Source organism: Ambystoma mexicanum, chromosome 12 (genome assembly GCF_040938575.1).
Source record: "Ambystoma mexicanum isolate Mex_15411 chromosome 12, UKY_AmexF1_1, whole genome shotgun sequence".
In the NCBI taxonomy this organism is placed as follows: domain Eukaryota; kingdom Metazoa; phylum Chordata; class Amphibia; order Caudata; family Ambystomatidae; genus Ambystoma; species Ambystoma mexicanum.
Window position 1 is genome coordinate 96,825,160 of NC_090936.1, and position 21,160 is coordinate 96,846,319.

Here is a 21,160-nt window from a genome sequence, read left to right on the forward strand (position 1 = left end):
ATTATGTCCATACCAATTCTAGAGATGGGGACTTCTATGATCGGCAGCGGGCTCAGAGGGGCAGGTTCTGGGATGTGGGGGCTGGTCTTTCGACATATTTTGCAGGTTTGTATAAAAGTTTTTGTATCGGCTTGGATACCTGGCCAGTAAAACTTTCCAGTTACAAGTGCCTCGGTTTTAATGTGTCCCAAATGCCCTCCTGCGAGATGGGAATGTGCAATCTCTAGCACGACCTTTCGGTGGCTTATATGTTACTAGTTGGGTTTTTATATAAACTTCTACTGAGGTTTCTCTTCTGTAAAGTAACCCAAGTTTTATGAAAAAGGGTCTTCTCTTCTTTATGCCTTCCTCTTCTGGAATTGTTTGTAAAAAAGCTTCATAGAGGGCTGGATCATTTCGCTGGGCAAAAGCTAAATCGGGATAGATGGCGGGTTCTTCTCCTTTTCTTTCTTTGATGTTAAGCGATGCATCAACTTCCCCAAAGCCTAAGTTACTTGTTTCTGTTTCATCTGGTTCAAAATTCTTTAATTGAGGGAACAGAGCCCTTTCCACAATCTCCTGCGCAATTTGATCTCCTTGGCGTACCTCAAAAGGGACTTTGCCATGATTCTGTAAGAGAACCTTCACGTCTCCCCGGAAGTCGGGGTCAATAACGCCCGCTAAGACATGTACCCCGAACTTCCATGCTAAGCCAGATTTTGGTGCTAACCGTATGTAGCACCCAAGAGGGGGTATCAAAACCAAGTCTGTAGGAATCATTCCTCTTTTCCCATGGGGGATAATAGTTTCTCTACTGCAACAGATCTCAAACCCTATTGATTCCTTGGTGACGATGGAAGGGTTAGAGGCTCTCTGACTAAGTGTTTGAAATTGTAGGGTTCCCCAATTTGTTTCAATTGAGTCACATTCCACTTCTAACACCACATGTAAGGAACTTGTGGTGGCAACAGTAAAGACACACACAAGTGATCACAGTTCAAGGGTGATTATTAAACTGTACGTAGGTTGGAAAAACACCCAATTTAAACCTAAATCTAAAATGGGAGCAAATGTCGACCATCAAATGAAAATAAGACAGTCATAGTGGCGTTGTGTCAAACAAAAAGGGCCTATACTAAGAAACCTATTGCCAAAACTTACAACTAATACAAAAAAGGGTGTGGGGTGGTTTTCAAGAAAAGAAAGAAGTGTTCACAAATAATATGTCAGGATGCAGTAGTTTGGGTCTCCCTTCCCCACATTTTGAGCACAGGGTAAAGTGGGATCTCCCCTCGACTCTCTGGTTGTGAGGAACCGCTTGGCTTTCCTCGTACTGGCTTTCTTCGTAACTGGAGTCAAGGCCAGTACCACGGTAGCAGGAGTCTCCCTCTCTCCGGCTTATCGTCAACACACTCCGTGTGCTGTTGACATCTGTTGCAGCACACTTGGGATATTGTCCTCGGTCTTCGCGGGTCTGCAGGGAAAAGGGCAAGGTTGTCTCTCCTCGTCAGCCTCTCGATATTTGCCGCCTTTCTTCTCCTCTTGAACGTCCGGGTCGGGATAGCTGTCTCGTCGTGCAGTCTGCCTTGCTTGTACTGTGCTCTCTTGCTCCACCTTTTATCCCTGTGGGGAAGGAAAAAGGCCGTCAGGTGTGTGATTCGGTTCAATTGCCCGACTTTGCCAGACCCTTGTATTGGGACATGTCAGGTAAACGGCTCTGGTGTTAGTCCGTTCTCTGGTGTGTCGTGCGAAAGTGTTCATGTAGGAAAGGGGTGGGGCATTGGTTTTGAATGTCCTACATAGTAGGATTGGAAAAAGGTGTTGAAAGAAGGGGGATACCGCATCCCACCCGACGGTGTCCCACTCCCCGAGGACCCCCCAACCAGGTGATCCTCCCTCACTGGTCCACTCGCAGGAACTAGATCCAATAGCCATGGCCGTGTCCTGGCCACCTGGATAACAGATCCCTGGGGACTAGCTAGGGAGACACCTTCAGGTTTCTCACAGCACCCCCAAACATTTTTCTTTTGTTTTTGAACCGGACCTGACTTTTTAGAGGGAAGTGAAGCCTTCAGCTTCACACCGGTGTCCTTGTGCTCACTTTATTGTTATTTAATTAATCAGTGCTTCTGGTTTTTCTAAGAAAACCTTTGCACTATTTACAAAAGTAGATAAAATACAAAGAGACATAACTTTCACATTACCCACAAAAGCATCATCATACTGTTACACACAAAAACGGCATCTTCTTAATTCATTTTCCCCACCACGAAATTCACCGTAATCTACATTTCATGAAAACATTATACAAATCAAATTATGTCCTTGTCCAAGGCCGATATTTCAGTACAACCCGATTTCTACTAAGAACCAATATAAGGATACCACCTACGCCACACAATTGTCTGTTATGCATTCAATTTTGAGAGCACAAACTGCCATGATACCCAGGGCTTCTGCTGAGTAAACTGCACTCCAGAATTGGTCAGTACACTATTCTGGATCAGATACCAATTTCCCATATCCCGTCCAATATTGTTCCTGCAGGACCTGGCATTCTACTAAAATATGTTTCTCGGACTCAATCTCATTGCCATGCAAGCGGCACAATCGCGCGTCACACTCATTGCTCTGCAAAGCACCTATATACTCACAGGTATGTAGGATAAAGCGTCTTAAATGCACCGGACAAGAATTGGCCAAATAGGTACATGGATGGTCCAGCACAAAACTTTCGGTAGAGAATTCCATGTATTTCTTTTTTGGCTGCGTTTTGAAATATTATTTGTGCGGTCCCACACCTTCATTTTTACCTTTAATTAATGTATACATGAAATAAAGCTTTCATGTCAAGGAATCATGTCTAAGCAAATTGCATTAAGGTGGGTTTTCACTGAGGATTCCAGATCGCAGTAAAGGGTGCTCTTACAACCATTCTCGGTCCCCCTTGCCAATATACCCAATAAAGACTTTGTACCCTTCTGAGCCCAGACAATCTTGGCATAAAAACATAAATCAACCTAAGAGCTACCAGGAATGTCACCCCTAGCTCGCATCTCAAGGATTCCACAGGCATTGCCCTGGGTACACCCAGGATGGATCTTGACAGTCTTCCCTCAATCCGATCTAGCCAGGAGACTAGTCGCATGGATAATAGTTCTAACCCTAAAAAATGCTTGGGATACTACTGGACTTCTACATTGCCAAGTAACCACCTATATTATGTCCCCTTTACTGGTAATGAAACTCCCTATGAGCACCCATTTCTGGGTAACCGAGTGAAACAAAGTTCTCCTCGAATGTTGGATTTGGGCAACCTTAATTGGAATACCAAGATATGACAAGGCATTACTTTCCGTAAAAGCATTTCTGATGGTTGTATCTGCTTAGATTCACATGCTGTGCATAGGTCCGACATCCAATGGTCACTGCGGAGTATTGCATTTTGTTTTTCGTAGTCGAAAAAGGGGACGTCGACAAGGTGCGTCTGTAACACTATCCCTATAGTGACGTGCGTTGTACCCTTAATCACTCACGCGTCGAGGTCCCTCTGTTTGTATTTTTCTGCCCTGAGGGAGCCTTCTAGACGTGAGTGAGTACAGAAAAGAGAGAAATATAGAAAAGGATGTCTATGTTCCTTCCATCCGAGCGGGGAGGAAGGGTGGGCGCATGTGAATCTAAGCAGATACAACCATCAGAAATGCTTTTACGGTAAGTAATGCATTGTCTTCTGATGTTTGTTAATCTGCTTAGAATCACATGCTGTGCATAGACTAGCGAGCAGTACCCGGAGTTGGCGGTGGGTTATGAGAAGGAACAGTAGAGAAAAGATGTCTTAATACTGCCTGTCCCACCTGGGAGTCAGATCTAGAGTGTGCATCTAGACAGTAGTGTTTTGTAAAGGTGTGCACAGAACTCCAGGTAGCCGCTTTGCAGATGGACTCAAGGGGAACATTTGCAATGAACGCTATGGAAGCCCCAGTGCCTCGAGTGGAATGTGCTCTTGGCTTGAAGGGTAGTTCTCTCTTAGCAAGAGTGTAACAGAGAGTGATGCATTGAACAATCCATCTAGATATAGTGGACTTTGAAACTGCATCTCCTTCTCTTCCTGCTGCCACAGAGACAAAGAACTGATTAGTCTTTCTCAGTGGTCTGGTTCTTTCCATGTAGAACATGACAGCTCTGCGTGCATCTAGTGTATGCAGACTTTTTTCTCCCAGGCTGGAAGGGTTTTGAAAGAATGTTGGTAGTTCTATTGACTGGTTTACATGAAATTTCGAGATGAATTTTGGTGCAAACCTTGGGTGTGTGCATAGAACCACCTTATCCTTGTGAACTGTTACGAAGGGGTCTAGTACAGAAAGAGCCTGTAGTTCACTTACTCTCCTAATGGAGGTGATAGCTATTAGGAAAGCAGTCTTAAGAGTGAGGTCTTTAAGTGTTGCCTTGTGCATGGGTTCGAAAGGAGGGCCCATGAGTCTAGAAAGTACCACATTTAAGTCCCATCCGGGAGCTGGGTTAGCTATCGGAGGGTGTATTCTCTTTACCCCCTCCCATGGAGGCCTTGATAACTGGTATCTTCCACCACAACACTTTAAGTTGGGAAGTGGTGTATGCAGAAAGTGCCGCTAGGTGGACTTTAATGGAATTGAAGACTAGACCTGAATCCAGTAAATGGGTCAAGTACAGAACAATGTTAGTGGGAGAGCAGACAACCGGGTTGATGCTCTTACCTCTACACCAGATGACAAATCTTTTCCACTTGCTAGAATAGCAGTGGCGAGTATTAGGTTTTCTGGCTTCCCTGAGGATGTCCATACATCTCTGCGGGAGTTGTAAATGTCCAAATTCTATGATCTCAGGAGCCAGGCTGCTAAGTTCATGGTCTGAGGGCATGGATGCAGTGTCCTGCCCTTGTCCTGTGACAGCATGTTGTACGGGCAGGGAAGTTTCACTGGGGGAGATAGGGACATCTCCATCAAGTGAGCGAACCATGGCTGCCGGGCCCACATTGGGGCCACTAGTATCATGGTAACCTGCTCCTGGTGCATCTTGTGCACCACTTTGTTGAGAAGGGGAGTCGGGGGAAAGGCGTAAACAAATTTCCCTGACCATTGAATCGACAACCGTTCCCCTTGGACTGGTTCTGGGGGTACCTGGAGGCGTAACTTTGGCATTGTGAGTTCTCCAGAGTTGCGAACAGGTCTATTTCCGGGAACCCCCATTGCGTGAAGACGTCTAAGACGATGTCTTCGTGCAATTGCCATTCGTACTCTTCGGGCAGGGGGAAGTCTCTGCTGAGTTTGTCTGCTAGCAGATTGAGTTCCCCTGGTACATGTTGTGATAGTAGGAGAGCAGTTTGAGAGCCCACTTCCATATATTCTGGGACAGCTTGGACAGTCCTGGAGAGTGAGTGCCCCCTTGCTTGTTGAGGTAGTACATGGCTGTGGTGCTGTCTGTGAGGACCATCACTGTCTTTCCTTGTAGGTGTTCCTGAAAGGCTTTCAGTGCTTTGAACACCGCTAGTAGTTCCAGCAGATTTATATGCTTGGATGCTAAGCTCGGAGTCCACCCTCCGTGAGCAGTCTGATGGGATAGGTGAGCCCCCCATCCTGTAAGGGATGCGTCTGTGGTTAGAGTGGCTTCCACTGCGGGTGTGGCAAAAGTTTTCCCTAATAACAGGTTTTCTTTTGTCCACCACCGTAGCGAGAGAACCAAGGCCTGCGAGACCACCACTAGATCGTCCCATTGTCCGCTGGCCTGACACCACTGGCTGTAGAGCCACTCTTGCATTGCGCGCATGCGCAGGCGCGCGTGAGGTACCAAATAAATACATGACGCCATCATCCCTAGCAAGCGCATTGCTTTGCGTACCGTCACCTCTCGACCTGCCACATAAAGGGGGATCTGAAATACCATGTTTTGGACCCTCTCGTTGGAGGGGAAGACGAGGCCGTCCTTAGAGCCCCTAAGAATCGTTTGATTTGGCTGGGGTCTAAGCTGGACTTCTTTTCGTTGATGGAGAAGCCCAGTTGGGACAAAAGGTCTACGTTTTTTTGGGTATTGGAGAAGCATGTTTCGTAAGAATCCCCTGTTATGAGCCAGTCGTCGAGGTAAGGGTATACCGGGATGGATAACCTGCGCAGGTGGGCCGCTGCCACTGCCAGTACTTTCGTGAATACCCTTGGTGCAGATGCTATCCCGAAGGGTAGTACTCTGAACTGGTAGTGTTTGTTCTCTATCTTGAACCTGAGGTATTTTCTGTGCGCTGGCAACATCAAAATATGAAAGTATGCATCTTTCATGTCTAGTGTTGTCATGTAATCCCCTTGTGATAACAGTGGGATTACTTCCTGCAAGGTCACCATACGAAACATTTGGGGTTTGACAAACTTGTTCGCTGGGTGCAGATCTAATACAGGGCGCATGGTTAAGTCCTTTTTGGGTACAAGGAAGTACACTGAATAAATACCTTCTGTTACCTGAGATAGGGGGGCAGCCTCTATAGCCTCTTTTTTCAGTAGCTCTTCTACTTCTTGAAGAAGAATGGTGAGGTGTTCCGGTGTCATGCGTCGGTTCCGTGGGGGTCTGTACTTCGGGGAACCGTTGAATTCGATGCAGTATCCGTGGACTATGGTGGATAATACCCAGCGGTCTGACGATATTCCCTCCCATGCTGAAAGGAACGATGTTAGCCGGCCCCCGACCGGTGATGCATGGGAGGGGACCCGAATCTTCGGGTCATTTGTTGGTATTGGGCGTGGAACCTTTGGGGCTGGAGCCGCAACCTCTTCCTTTGCCACGGCGTTAGCCTCTGACTGAACTGGGTGTTGTTACCCTGGTTAGAGGGCCAGTTGGTAGCAGAGTAAAATTGCTGTTGCTTTTGCTGCTGGCGTTGGCCACGAAAGGAGCGTCTATTGCCATAGCTGCGTCTGTTAGGGGGCCTAGAAATTGTCATGATCTCTGCTTCCAAAAGGTCAGGGTTTTCCCAACTCCCTTGGAAGCAGATCCATAACCCAGGTTCCGAGTGCCAACCAGTCCCAATTGGGACCTTTTGGACCCAGTCCTGGCGCCAGTGGCACCAGGCTCATAAATATGCCCAGTCCCAGCGCTGGAAGCGCCGGGCTCATAATGCTTGGGTGGACTTACCTGCAGCAGACCATGCTGCGTACTTGCCTGCCAGTTGAGCCTCTGATCCTCTTCTGTTTGGAACTACTTTTCCTGTTGGGTGGGGCAGGAGCCACTCCCTAGATTCAGAACACTGGAACTCTTCTGGAAAGCAGGAACTCTTTTCTTACCTAGGCGTGGCTGTGGAAGGAGACACCTAAGCACTACAGGAGGCTATTTAAACCACACCCGATGGATGAATCTTGCTTTGCGTTATTCTGCATCCTCTGCAGCAGAACGCTCATCGTGTCTTCTGCATCTGATCCTGGGCCTAAGGAAAAAGGCTTACCATCCTGAATCCAGTCTTCAGCGACACCTATAAAGACAAGAAAGAACAGGTTAGCATTAGGGTCTTCAGTGACAGCTCTACAATTACCTGGTCCATCGGCTGTCACCAACGCCTCGCACTGCATTCCGGCATCTGAAAGACAAAGGCTTACCTACTCTTCGTGCGCTCCGGAGGTCTTCACACTGCATTCCGGCATCTGAAAGACAAAAGCTTACCAACTCTTCGCACGCTCCGGAGGCCTTCGGCGCTGCATCCCGCATCTGAAAGACAAAACAAGGTGCGTTTAAAGACATTGGGGAACTTTAATACTCACGTGCCATTACTCCTTTCCACATCTAACCCAGTGGGTATTCCGGCACCCTGCAGCCGCTCCGAACTTGTACCTGCAAAATAAAAAGACAGTTAGAGCGCATCGTGAAGCAGGCAACAAGCGCTTACTTACGTGCTTCCAGGCGCTTCTATTCATCACACGGGCTCCATCTTCAACTCACTTCAGCCCGTCATCCGCCATCGCCGGAACCCTGCAAAACAAGAAACATCATTACTAAAGACTTTAAAGACATTAGAATTACTCGAAACTTACCGTTCGTGCAGTAAACGACGGACAGCAGTCCTCTGAAGTCAAGAGGCCTGCTCCCCTTATCCAGTGAAGAAACTGGTTACAGCACCCTGCCCCGAGGCAGATGGAGAGCACGGCGTTCACTTACCTAAGGTGAGAGCGTTAACCTTTGGGGTTCTACAGGAGAAGAGAAAGGGAAGAAGAGAGAGACATTCAATAACCCAGTTCCTTAATCCCATATTTTCTATCTGCAGACATCTTACCCTTCGAGTCAGCCATACAGTGCACAGAGGTCCAGCCCAAAGAGCCAGCCGTGTGTTACACATCACCTTTGAAGATACGGTATACGCCCAGTCAAGACCGGCGCCTCTACGGGAATCAGGTGAGCGTTACAGAAATTTGGTCAAGAGTCTTGATGGTATCAAACTCTTTCTTCGCATGTTCTAGGGCCTCATCAACTGCTTTCCCAAACAAATGTGTTTGTTCTATGGGCTCATTTATCAGGGAAGCCTGGGTTTCCGGCTTAAATCCAGGCTTAAGGGCTGAAGCCCACCTCTGGCTCCAGTGTGTCTGGAAGGACATGATGTGAGGGAGGTTCCCGAAACTCTGCTGTGCTTCGTCTCTATGGATGCCTGAACACAACCAGTCCTAAATGCGCAGCCAGACATGGCGTTTGAGAAGCATTCCCTGAACCAGGGAACGGCCAGCCGTCTCTGCAGCATCCAAGGAGTTCTTTACGATGCCCTGGTTTACAATAGTTCCCTCTGAGATTATAGCTAACAGGCGTGAACGCAGGGGTTCTGGTGCGTCCTCTGCTTCGCTGCGCAGCTTGCTCCACTGTGCATCTGCGTAGCTAGCTAGTAGGGAATTGTTATTTGCAATCCTAGTTGAGAAGGCTGCAGAGGTTGTGATTCTCTTCCCAAGTGCATAGAGCTTCTTGAGCTTAGTAGTGGTGCCTCACTAGTGGATAGTGGTACCCCTGCTCTTTTTCTTGTATTAGTAACTACGAGGGAGTCCGGAATAGAATGTCCTCTGATGTACAAAGGGTCAGAGGACGAAGGGCTGAAGAGCTTTTCTATCCGAGGGTTGACCCCTCTGACTAAGGCAGGATTGGAAAGGGAAGGAGTTATTCTTCTCTTTATAGAAGCCAGGAGCGGAATAGACTGACTAACAGGGGCTTTTTCTTTAATAACTTTCTCTACAAAGTCTATGTCAGGAAGAGTCTCCCCTGTGTCTATTTCAAAATGCGCTGCTGCCTTGCGCAATAGTGCATTAAGTGAAGGTTGGTCATCTATGGGAGAGGTGTTTCCAATAGGTGAATCCTTGGGAGCAGAAGGGTGAAAGACATCAGGGTCTGAGTGCACTGATGGGGATTGCCAAGGCTGCACTGATGGGGATTGCCAGGGCTGCGAGGTAGCTGTATCTTCTTCAAAAGCTCCTGCACTAGTGTAAGGATCTTCTTCAAACCCCTCTTCCTCATGTTCTTCCTCTCCACCCAAACACTCCTCATCTTCCTGGAGGTATTGCTCCTCTTCAGTGAGGTCATATACGTCTGTAGAAGGGGGAACCAGCCTAGGAATCTTGACCCTAGGGTCATCCTGGGGCCATTCTCTTGGTCTTTTGGGTGTTGGTGGGTTTTGGCTTCCCAAAAACCTTTCCATTTTCTCCATACAAGAATGGAGTCTTTCAAGGGTCTCATGGGGGACCCCTGAATAGTCTAGAGGGGGGAAATCAGTGTGTTCACCTTCAAAACGCTTAGAACGCTTCCACAACGTCGAAGAAAGGTTTCCGTCGCCCTCTGAAAAGCCCTCCGGTAGTTCAGAATTGCCCTTAGATGAAGGGGGCAGTTCCTGGCTACTATTGCGCTTTTTCGGCGTTTCCATAGCTTTTTGTGCGGTATTCGACGTTTGTTTCGTCGTCCGCTTACGTTTGTCTTCGGAAACAATTCTCGCCAGGCTCTCGACAACGAGTTTGCCAGTAGAGGGCTCTGGTGTCGACGTTGCCTGCGTTACGCGTTGTTCCTCGACGGCCGCTCTATGGAGCGTTACGTCGGATGATTTTGAGGTAGCGCCCGTGTTTGATGAAAGCCCAATCGCTGGTCGCGGCTGCGTTTGTGGGTGGGGCTTGAGACCCTTACGGTCTGAGGTAGATGCCGGAGTGCCCTGCGTCCCCTTCGGCGCTGATGGATCCTTCGTCTTCGACGAAGAAGAGCCGTGGGTTGTGTGCTTAGGCCTATGGGGTCTATGTGCGTCCTTGTCGCCGGGGTGTTCATCCCCATAAGCAGGGTGTGAGCCGAGCCCGTCGGGGCCGGGGACGGACGTCGAGGAGCGCAAGCGCTCCTTCTGGGGGTTAATGACTTCCGTAACGGACGTCGAGTTATCACCCTCCTCGTCACTTTCTGTAACAGCGGCGGCGGGTGAGGAAACTGACTTCGACATAGCGTAGTCCGCCCACCTCTTAACTTTTCGTTCTTTAAGAGTTCTTGGTTTCAAGAGCTTACAGGCCGCGCAGCTGTCCTCCTTATGATCGAGGGGCAAGCAACGATTACAGAGCTTGTGTTTGTCCTTCCAAGTGTATTTGCCCCTACAGCGTGGGCAAAACTTAAAAGGTGTCCTCTCCATAGCTGAGGCAATAATAACTGGTGATAACAACCCCAAGGGAAAGATAGGTGAGAAAGAAAGACATTCTCAAAGAGAAGATAAAAGTTCGAACCCCCACTCTCCCTACTGTATGTTGGCCGGCGAGGCCAGGCCACGTGTTCGGCAGCGCCGAAGGATCTCCTCCGTCTCTTCCCCTCCGTCGAAAACTTGCTCGGCGGAGAAACAGCTTCACAGCTAACGTCGAGGGGAGGGATCTTTAACAATATAATAAGTATAATTAAGGACCGAGGTCCGTAGTAAGTATTTGCAATGTCTCTCTAGGAGCTCCGCGTAAGGCGACCAGAAGCTGGGCGGAAAAAAACAATCTGAGGGACCTCGACGCGTGAGGGATTGTGGGTACAACGCACGTCACTGAAGGGATTCCTTCCCTAACCTCCAAATAAAGCTCTTGTGTTTTCTTGGTGGTTTGCCAATGATCATTACCTTTGTTTTTTTAGATTGATTCTCATACAGTTCCCGGCGGCATAGCTTGCCAAGTTGTTCAAAGATAGTTGGAGGCCGATGACTGCGATCTAACAAGAGGGCACCATCAGCGTATGCCATCCAGGGTATACTCTCATCCCCAGTTCGGAGAGAAATGTTACCGCAGGATCGTATCACGGTGTCCATATCTGCGACATACAGGTTAAAAAGGGAATACAAAAATGTTGCTCCGAACACTGCGATGTGCTAATTACTACGCCTTTGCACGGTAATAACATGGCGGCTCCCACTACACCCACTAATGGGAGCGGCAGTGTCCACTGCTCCCCTCTGTCGGTCTAGTGGGGGTTAGACGGTAGTGGGGGATAAGAAAAAACAAGTTAAAAAAGAAAAAAAAAGAACCCTGTGACACCAGTTCAGACCCATGTTAGTGGCTGAGAACTGACGCTGCAGGGTCGGAGGAGAGACGGCAGCACATTCACGGTGTGCTGCCGAAAAGGTAAGTTGATAGGGGGGAGGCGGTTATGGGGATGCAGGGCACAGTGTTCTATGTGATCACTTTGTTAGGGAGAATTTTCATTTTAGTGCTTAATTCCTCCCACTTAGAGACCTGCAGTCCTTTTGCTGGACTTGGGGCTTTTTTAATTTTAACCCTGGAGTGAGACCCTTTTCTCACTCATGTGTTTTTACCCAATTTGGATTTTGTGTTCTCACTGTTTTTGGAGTCTAACAAACTCCAGAGGCATCTACTTTTTGTATGGTGACACCCAGCACCTTCAGTGCAGTATCACTGAGAAATTCTTTAGATTTCTCATAAGGTTTAAATACGTTTTCTTGCGTGAACTACAGTTCCCAAGAATAGTAAGTGAAATTAACTTTACTTACCTTTTCTCTTGTAGGTCCAGCACACACCATCTTATGTGGAGTGCTGGGTGGTTACCTAGTAGCCCTGTATCCTACCCTCGTGTAACAGTTTTTATGTTACCCTCACTACTTTAAATGGCTGGTGTCAGTGGTTTAGTTTTTCCTACCATTGTGCTTTTTCTACCGCAGGCTGAACCCTCAGTTGCAGTACAGCACCCATGGGTGACCATTTTATCAAAATGGCCCTAATCTTTTTTCACCATTTTCTGGATGTGAGGTATTTCTTGGGCTTTACTCTGTGCGTTGAGACAGGGTTGAGCCCTTTGTTTGTCTTGCCTTTGATAGGCTTAAGGGCTGAAGCCCACCTCTGGCTCCAGTGTGTCTGGAAGGACATGATGTGAGGGAGGTTCCCGAAACTCTGCTGTGCTTCGTCTCTATGGATGCCTGAACACAACCAGTCCTAATTAGCTGGCTGGCTGTCCTTTCAGGCCAGCCACCCTGCTGTGTGATCGACAGCCTAGGCTGTGCATGAATGGAAGAAACCTGCTTAAAAGGTAAGAGTTTTGGGACTAGAGGCAGAGTCGACCACTGGGAGAAAAACATGAAGAATCTATGAATGAAGCCTGCTGCAACCTCCTGGACCTTTGAATTGCCCGGTGAAGCCCTGCTGCTGTGCCTAATTCCTTTTTCACCTAGACAGAGAAGCTCCGGATGGAAAGACTTTGCCCCTTGGGTAAGTGGAACCAACTAACCCTGAGACGAACTCCACTCGACCATCACTCCCAACTTGCTCTGCCTCTCCATTGCTTCGGAAGCCCAATGCCAGGAGTGGAGTATCCGGAGTCGAGTGAAACGTCTGAAGCGGTAACAAATCCTGCTAGAAGCTCCAGGAGTCTCCTAAGGACACTCCAGAAGCAGGACCTCCAGACCCCGAGTCCCCTCACTAGAGTGCAGGACCCAAGGATTGAAGGAATCCCAAACGGTATCAGAGATCCGTAACGGTGCTGTTTGCTAAGTGCTGCTGAACTGAAAAGAGCCCACAGCTGCCGACAGCCTCCAAAGTACTGCTGCAGGAGCCCGCCAGACGTCCTCCCTCTTGTCCCCACGACGGAGGCCCATGAACAAGGGTATGCACCATGTAGCAAAACAGAATCCAGCTGGACAATTCTTCTTCAAACCATAGGTACTGTTTAGGCTTGGGGTACTTGCCATATTGCCTTTTAGCCACGCTCTTCTCATTTGGGAATTGCAGTGGCTTACCTTTTAGAGTTGATTCCAACTCCCCTCCTCACAGGCTTAACAGCTTGTGACCCTACAAGTGATTTTTCTAAAAGACTCTCTAACTTTGTGCAAGTCTTTGATCTAAGAAGTGCATCAGATCCACAGACTGTGTCCCAATTGACTTAGGTTGTCCTGGCTCCCTGAAAACTGTTGTAGTCCATTTACTTTCATACTGTTTGTACCTCATAGGTGGTAGCTTGTTGTAGATGGTTACTGCTGGGAAAGGCTTATCTAGATTTCATTGGAAGATTTAGTTGTACTGAGAAACTGTAACCTTTTTCCTTCCCTAACCTTTCCTTTCTGCAACCTCAGAATCTGCAAAGTATACTAGTGTGATATATAAATGCCATTACTGTCCTTGTGATTGAAGTCCCCTCAGGGTGTAGGAATTGTGTATGATGGAAGGCCAAATGTTATCCACTAACTTGTTTTGATTCTGAAAAGTAATTTTTAAATATATTTGCATTGTTACATGAATCGCCTTTTTAAAGAATGCTTATTTAAAAATTGATGTTAAATAAATAAATAACTATTTGTAACAGAAACCTTGAGTTTAAGTGTTACTTGGATACTTGTATTTACAGATTTCATTTGTACAGCTCTACAGCTCACATTTACCCCTCTTGAGATAGGCCTGCTTGTTCAGTCCGCCTATCAACTTGTGTAGTACAGACATATACCAAAAAGGTGGGTTAGCTAATATGAAGAAGATAAGTGTTGCGTAGTCTCACACAGTGTGACTGCATCAATTCTTACCTAACACTCACCTACACTGTTCGTTCTGGGTGTGCACCATTTTAATGTTACAGTTTCCTTCAAGCCTCCTTCTCTGCCATTGCTGCTTCCGACATGATCTCCAGCTGCAACGACAATCAGAATGTCTTTAAAAGAAAGGAAAAATTATATTTAGTTTTCAAATGCATATTTGTGGAATGCCATTGCGTTCCGAGGATAGATATCTTACAACATACAAAGTCACTTTCATTGTTTGGGGTTATTTAAAGCCGAATTGTTCAGTAACAATATGCATTATTTCTGGCGCAAGTTACTCACTTTTGTACAATTACCAGGTGCCTCAACGGAGCTCAGCAATCTTTTCACCCCAACTTCAGTGAGGGTGGCGATAGCGCAATCCTAAAGTGCTAGCCAACCCCAGCAGCAGCATTGTGTTAAAGCCCCCATGCAATACATTGATTAGCTGTTCAGCTATGCCACCATTCGCTTACATTAAATGTGACCTCCAATGCATGCACAGAGTATAGCTTTTAAGAGATGAAGAGTACAGTGCGCCTGACCGTGGAACCGAACACCCACCAGGAACACCTTTTCCAAAACATAAGTCACCATCTACTAAACACTATTCCCCCCAGTAGATGGAACCTATTTTAGAAGATTCCTTTAAAAGACTGTGCATAGCTGCATATGGAAAATCATGGCTATCAGAAACAAACACAATCAAAAAAAGAGGCAGTTCAGTAAACCGAAGTCCAGAGGGGTGTGTGCTTTTAACCCGGCATGCCCATTGCGGACTCCTACAGCAATGCTTCCTCCAGACAAACCATCACTGAAATCCTCTTTGTTCTTGCTTCAGCTAACCTATGGACCCCTCATATGGTCTCTTTCCTCTCCCCCTTCTCCTCCTCAACCATTACTGGTGGTACTAGATGGGGAGTGCTCTTTGCTCGCTTCTCATCTTCCAGACGCACCATTAATGTCCATCACAATGGCACTATCATCGCCCAGGGCTCTAAGCCCAACCATCTCCTCCTTCTGGACAGGCATCTTCCTTCCCTTTCCAATTTCCATCCTGTGTCTTCCACCTCTCCTTCCCACATCCCCCCTATTCGCGCCGCCGTGGGGTAGCACCGCACCCTTGTCCCCCCCACCTCGCAAATCATTTACAGGGGGACACCACCTTCACTTAGCTACCCTCAATTCTTGCTCTGCCATTAAACACTCCTCCAACATTGGTCACCTCTTTGAAGACCTTGATGCCCTCACCCTTACTGAGACATGGTTCAAGACCAGTTCAGTCACTGTTTTTGACACTCTTATTCAACCCCAGACCCTCCCGATCTGGCAGTGGAGTGGCCCGATCTTCCATGAGTGGATTCCTGCCGCCATCATCCCCACTCAATCCTACTCTTCCTTTGAAAGCCTATCTGCAGGTTGAATGTCTCCCCATCTTTCCCTGTGACTATCGCTACCATCTACAGACCCCCCTGCCCCCGGTCCTTACTCTCTTTTCCTCTCAGAATGGGCCAACCTCTCCTTCTCTCTTCTGGCCTCCTCCCCCAAATTGAACTTCCTTTCGGACTTCAACATCCATCTCGAAATCTCATGAGGTGGCCTCTGCTCTCTTCCGCAACCTCTGAAACACTCCCTCCCTCACTATCCTCCCCTCTGACCCAACCCACTCTGCAGGCCACACTCTGGATGGTCTCATTTTGTCAGACATTCCCCTTTCCACCCCCCTCAATACCTCTTTTTCCTGGTCCAACCACTCCGTCCTCTTGACCTTCCCTGCCCAAAGTCTCCTGCACCCACACTGCCTGTCCCCTTCTCAATCATTCGACCGATGAAGCGTGTGTTAGTAACTGCCTTTGCTTCTTCCTTCATCCCGCCCCAGTCCCCTGCAATGGACTCTCCCCTGACTCTGTCCCAACTAACTTCCATTCCTCTATCACTAATACCCAGGGCATCCTTGCCCCAGTCATGATGATCTGCATGACGTCTGCCTCCAAATGCAACTCTTGCTACGACTCTAACTTAGACGCTTTAAAAACGCAAGTGCATAGGGGCAGAATAGAAGTGGCAGTCATCTAGCTCATCTCCTGACAAACTGGCCTGCTGCCTTTTCCAAAGGCAATACCATCTTTCCATCTGCTCAGAGAAAGATCTCATGTCCAAGCTTGCATCTCTGGAGCCACTAACCCAGCTGAACTCTTTAATATTGTCAAGGAACTCGCCAATCCTACCGCAGCCTCCTCTTCTCCTCCCTCCCAGGCCTTCTGCTCTGCACTGGCCTCGCTTTTCCTCAAAAGCTCTTGACATCCTGTCCTCTCTGTCATCTGCTCCCTACCACTCCCTCCCTCCACCCCCTTGTTTCACCTCATTGGACCCCCCCACCCACCATACTCACCTCCCTCTCTCCCATTGCACCAGAGGAGAGCTCTAGAGTTGTCTGCTCTATGAAAGTCTCCTCTAAACAGGTGCTCCCATACTCCTCCAGAACCATCAAAGACAACATCGACACTCTCGACCCTGCCTTGGCTGACCTCTGCAACCACTCTTTTGCCACAGGTTATTTGCCTCAAGCACTCCCTAGTGCACCCTCTCCTAAAAAAATCCAACTGCTGCCCCCCTCGCGCCCGGCAATCTATCAACCTATCGCCATCACCTCTTTCTTGGGCAAACTCATGGAGAAGCTGGTCATCCCCCAACTGTTCCTTCACACCGAAATGGCACTGAAACTGCTCTCCTGAATACCAGAGAAGACATACTCTAATCTGGATTCCAACTCTGCTTCTGTCCTGATCCTCCTCGATCTCTCCTCTGCTTTTGACACCGTCAACCACTCCATCCTCAAACTGTCTCCATGATACCCTAGGCATCACGGAGAGGGCACTGGCGTGGCTTACCTCTTTCCTCTCTAACAGACCCTCCAAAGTTCAAATGGGTCATTTTCTCTCCCTCCCACCTTACTCTCTACCTGTGGCGTCCCTCAGGGTTGTATCCTATCGCCATGGTTCTTCAACATCTACTTGGGCCCTCTGAACTCCACATACTCTCCTCACTTCCAGTGTTATGCAGATGACACACAGCTCCTCCTAATCCTCCTCCTCCTCCTCTTCTTACTTTGTGCCCGACTGCTATTCAGGCATGGATCTCTGCCTCAACGCCAGCAAGACAGAGATCCTTCTTATTGGGATGCCTGCTCCTTGCTTCCCCCTCACTCTCTAGCCAGATTCCTTGGGACTCGTCCCCTCCCCTCACCCACTTGAGAGGCAAAAAACCTTGGGATTACCTTTGACTCCTCTCTCTCCTCTCCACACATCACAGACCTTGCCAAGAAGTCCAATTTACAACAATCTCCTCGGAGGCATTCTACCTTTCCTCATCTTCCTCCAGAAGCTCAATGTCTCCAGAGCCCTAGTTCTCTCAATGCTTTACTACTGCAACAGCCTTTTCCTAAACCTTCCTCTTTCCTCTCTTCACCCCCTCCAACTAATCCTCAATAGGACTGCAAGAATTATTATTGGCCTCAAGCCCAGGGACCGCATCTCTCCAGCCTTAAAATCTCTCCACTGGCTCCAGTGACTGCAAGGATCAAATTCAAAACCATATGCATCATCCACAAGGCTGTCTTGGGCCGAAGACCTTTCTACATTCAGCTTCCCTCCGGAAATACCACCCAGCTAGAATCCTTCGATCCTCTGGCTCCAACTCTCTGCAGGTCAAATGTTTCTCTATGCAGAGAGTGGGAGGTAGATCCCTCTCTTCAGCTGGCACCTCCCTCTGGAACAGCCTCCCTCGCCCCCTCAGACTAGAGTCGGATCTTCTTAAGTTCTGGAAACTTCTCAAGACCATCCTTTTCTCCTCTTCCTTCCCTCTCCCCCTCCCGTGCTAAACTCTCCACCTGCCGCTGCGACTGGGGCTTGGTCCTTTCAGAGTCATGAAGGGACCAGACCATCCCCCTACCAGTCCCTGCCAGTTTCCTATGCCAGCACTTGCTATAGGGCATCCTTCCCCGAACTATCCCAACCCAGTCCTCCTGTCCACTAACTTCCCCGCCCCTCCCCTTTCCCTTGGCACTTGCTGCCCTGGACTGAATAGCACATAACCCGCCCTCACCCGTGGGGCTCCCACTGTTGCACTTCTCCCTCTTCCCCTCACACTTCTCACCATGTCATGCATTTGCATGGTAGGATTGTCACAAGGCCAATATAACAGTTTTAGATTTTGCCATGTCCCCGTACCCCCTTCTTGCCTTGTGGAACCTGGAAACACTTCTGTATAGGCGCCATACAAATGCCAATAAATAAAAAAATTTAAATAAAGTGACAATGTAACTAGAAAGCATACCCCTTGCAGTAGATTATTATCAATCACATATCCACTGTTGGAACGTGCAGTAGTTTGTAAGTACCTTTGTGTCCTACTGGTTTAGTGTGGTCTCCAATCAATGTTCCACAATATCATAAAAACTGGACTCTCGATCCAGAATTCTCTGGTTGTCTTGAGTTAATAGCTAAGCAGCCTGCTAGGTTTCAGTTAGTAATTTATTTTTTTGCTTAAACGCCTGCTTAGTATCCAATTGCTAAGCCTGATGCAGCATCATGGCATCATGTTGCATCCAACAAATGCCCCGCATCCCTAGACTAAAGAAGGAATGCTTTAGTTAAATGGAAGCATGTGAAACTCACACCAAAAGGCCAGGCAAAGCAAATAGGTTTTAATGAGAAGTGGCTCAGGTGGAACATGTACAAGACCACAGAGCTCTCCAACTATACAGGCCATGAAAAGAATATTACGAACGGCAAGCAAAAGGTCAAATGATCTATTCAATGAATAAGCCAGACCAAAGACAAAGGTGTAAGGGAGAATTCTCAGAAATATGCTAATTCCCTTCACCTTAGAGACCCCCAGCAACTTTGCAGGATTTCGAGGACTTGTTTTATTTAACTTGGAGAGAGCAAGACCCTTTTTCCCCAACTCTATCATGTATTTTAATGTGAATTTTACCTTGGTTTCTTTTGGTTTTGGAGTCTGACAAACTCCATAGGTACCATCTTTTACATTGTATCACCAGGCACCTTCAGTACAGTGACCCAGGGAAGTCTTCCAGATTCCCCAAAGGTTTAAATACCTTTTCTGGGATAAGCTACTGTTTCCCAGAGCAGTAAAGTGAAATTGACTTTACTTACCTTTGTAAATTTCAAGACCCACCACACACTATCTTACGATAGAATGCTGGAGGGGTTACTTAGTATCCCCTTTGTCTAGCTTCCCATGTAACATTTTTATGTTACCCTTTCCTCACTGAATGGCTGGTGGCAGTGGCTACGTTTGAACTACCATGGTATATGTTTACTGCGGGCTGCGTTCGCGACTCCGGTAAAACACCCGCGGGAGACATCTTTTTCAAAAAGCCGCTGGGCCATTTTTGATAAAATGATCCCCGATCCTCTTTTTTCGCCAGTTCTTTGTGGAAAGGTCCTTCTAGAGATTTTCTCTGCGCGCCAAACCAGGTTTGGTCTCTTTGTTCATTTCGCCTTTAGCGGGCTTCAGGAGTGAAACCCGCCTCTGGCTCCAGAGTGTCTGGGTGGAGCAGGAAGTGAGGGAGTGTTACTCACCACTCCGAAATAGGCCCAAGATGTGGAGGAGTGACCTTGGAGATGATGGTGGTACAAGAATCGATATTCAGCCTTCCATCCCAGCTCCCCTGAGTACAAGACTCAGGCTTCCTCAAAGAGTGGCTCTTTTCTACAACGTACCTCTTGCTGTTTCAGTTGGGACAGACAGAGGTGTCAATTGAATAAAAGAGCAGGGAGAACACACACCACCAATACCAATGCTGCAAAGGAATACAAAGATATTAGACAGTGTTGAAATTAAACCAAGTAATCAGAACAGTTGTATTTTACGGGAAACTACCTAGGTAAGTATTGGAGTGGAGCTTCCCCGGGGTGGATCTACAAAAAATATAAATAAACACAATGAGTGGGATAATTTTAAAGAGCCTTCCTAAAGTATCAATCCCACCTAAATATCGAACCAATAACAACTAACCTGAATAAGGATATTTTGAGGAAAGTAGTCCATAAAACAGAAGACAACGAAAGGAGAAAATAAACAGGAATGTTAGTATAGGGAAGTAGCCCCGAACGGCACGAGGGTCGCAATAGTACCGGGTTGGTGCAGTTTCAGCAGAGCGTTTATATGCATTTAAAGACAAGTTCACAATATAGTCACTCAATGTCCCAGAATCCAACAAAAGACAAATATCCAAACAAGGCCGTGGAGAGAAATAATAGCAGAGACGGGATTTGTCAATTATAAGTATGTACCTGAGCACACACGCGTCCAGAGTAGGTGTAGAAAGTTCCAAATTGTTGACAGCAAGTCCTCTGCGAGGAAGACTTTGTGGTTCCGTGTCCAGAAGCGGCTAGCTGGAATGTAGTATCGCAAGAGACAGCAGGAAGCCGAATCCAATAACGTTCCGGGTCAAAAACCAGACGAGCACGACAGGAATAAAGGAGGCGGCAAGCCAATCCAGAAGTCAGGCAAGGGTCAAAACCAGGAAAGCAGATAAGGAATTTGTGTGGTGGAGACACAAAGTAGTAACGGACGTAACCGCTGTAGCTTGTAACGCTAATTAGCTGCAACGAGCCCCTTGAAAGACGGTGGTTTTAAAGCCATATGGGGGCGTGTCTTGCCGTACGTCTTCCACGTACAGGACGTATCAGCTGACACGGGAATCCGTCGTAGTTTGTACAGGCGCCATGGCAACCTGTATCTGGTCCACAGAGGAGCTTGTAAAGAAGTCGTATTCTGCAAGGAAGCCCGCAGGGAAGCCCAAAGTGTAACAGGGAGGTGCCCGAAACAGCCTGTGCTTAGTCTCCTAGGAGACCCAAATGCACTTTGTGGTAATTGGCTGGCTGACTGTCCGGCAAGGACAGCCACCCTGCTGGGTGAGTGACAGCTAGGCTGGAATGAATGGGAGAGAACTGAATAAAAGGCGAGTCTTTTGACTTGGAAGGCAGAGTCGACCACTGGACGAAGGAACCGAAGAAGAGCTTGAATAGGACGCCTGATGCAACTCCTGGACCGTTGGCTTGCCCGGTGAAGCTCTGCTGCAGTGCCAAATCACCAAATTCGCATCGACAGAGAAGAACCTGCAAGGACGACTTCTCCCCTTCAGTTGCTGGGACAATC

The 21,160-nt window shown here is 47.8% G+C and overlaps 1 protein-coding gene across 4 annotated transcripts in view; it reads right to left on the reverse strand.

The window, feature by feature from the left end:
• INTS13 (integrator complex subunit 13) overlaps positions 1 to 21,160 on the reverse strand; it is a 285,831-nt gene that overhangs the window by 142,971 nt on the left and 121,700 nt on the right. For 2 of the 4 annotated variants that reach the window (XM_069628081.1, XM_069628079.1), the window contains one exon: positions 13,990 to 14,082. In XM_069628081.1, coding sequence (XP_069484182.1) covers positions 13,990 to 14,082 — 93 coding nt within the window. Of the gene's footprint in view, positions 1 to 13,989; positions 14,104 to 21,160 lie in introns of all 4 variants that reach the window. The other 2 variants (XM_069628080.1, XM_069628078.1) reach the window with 1 other exon arrangement.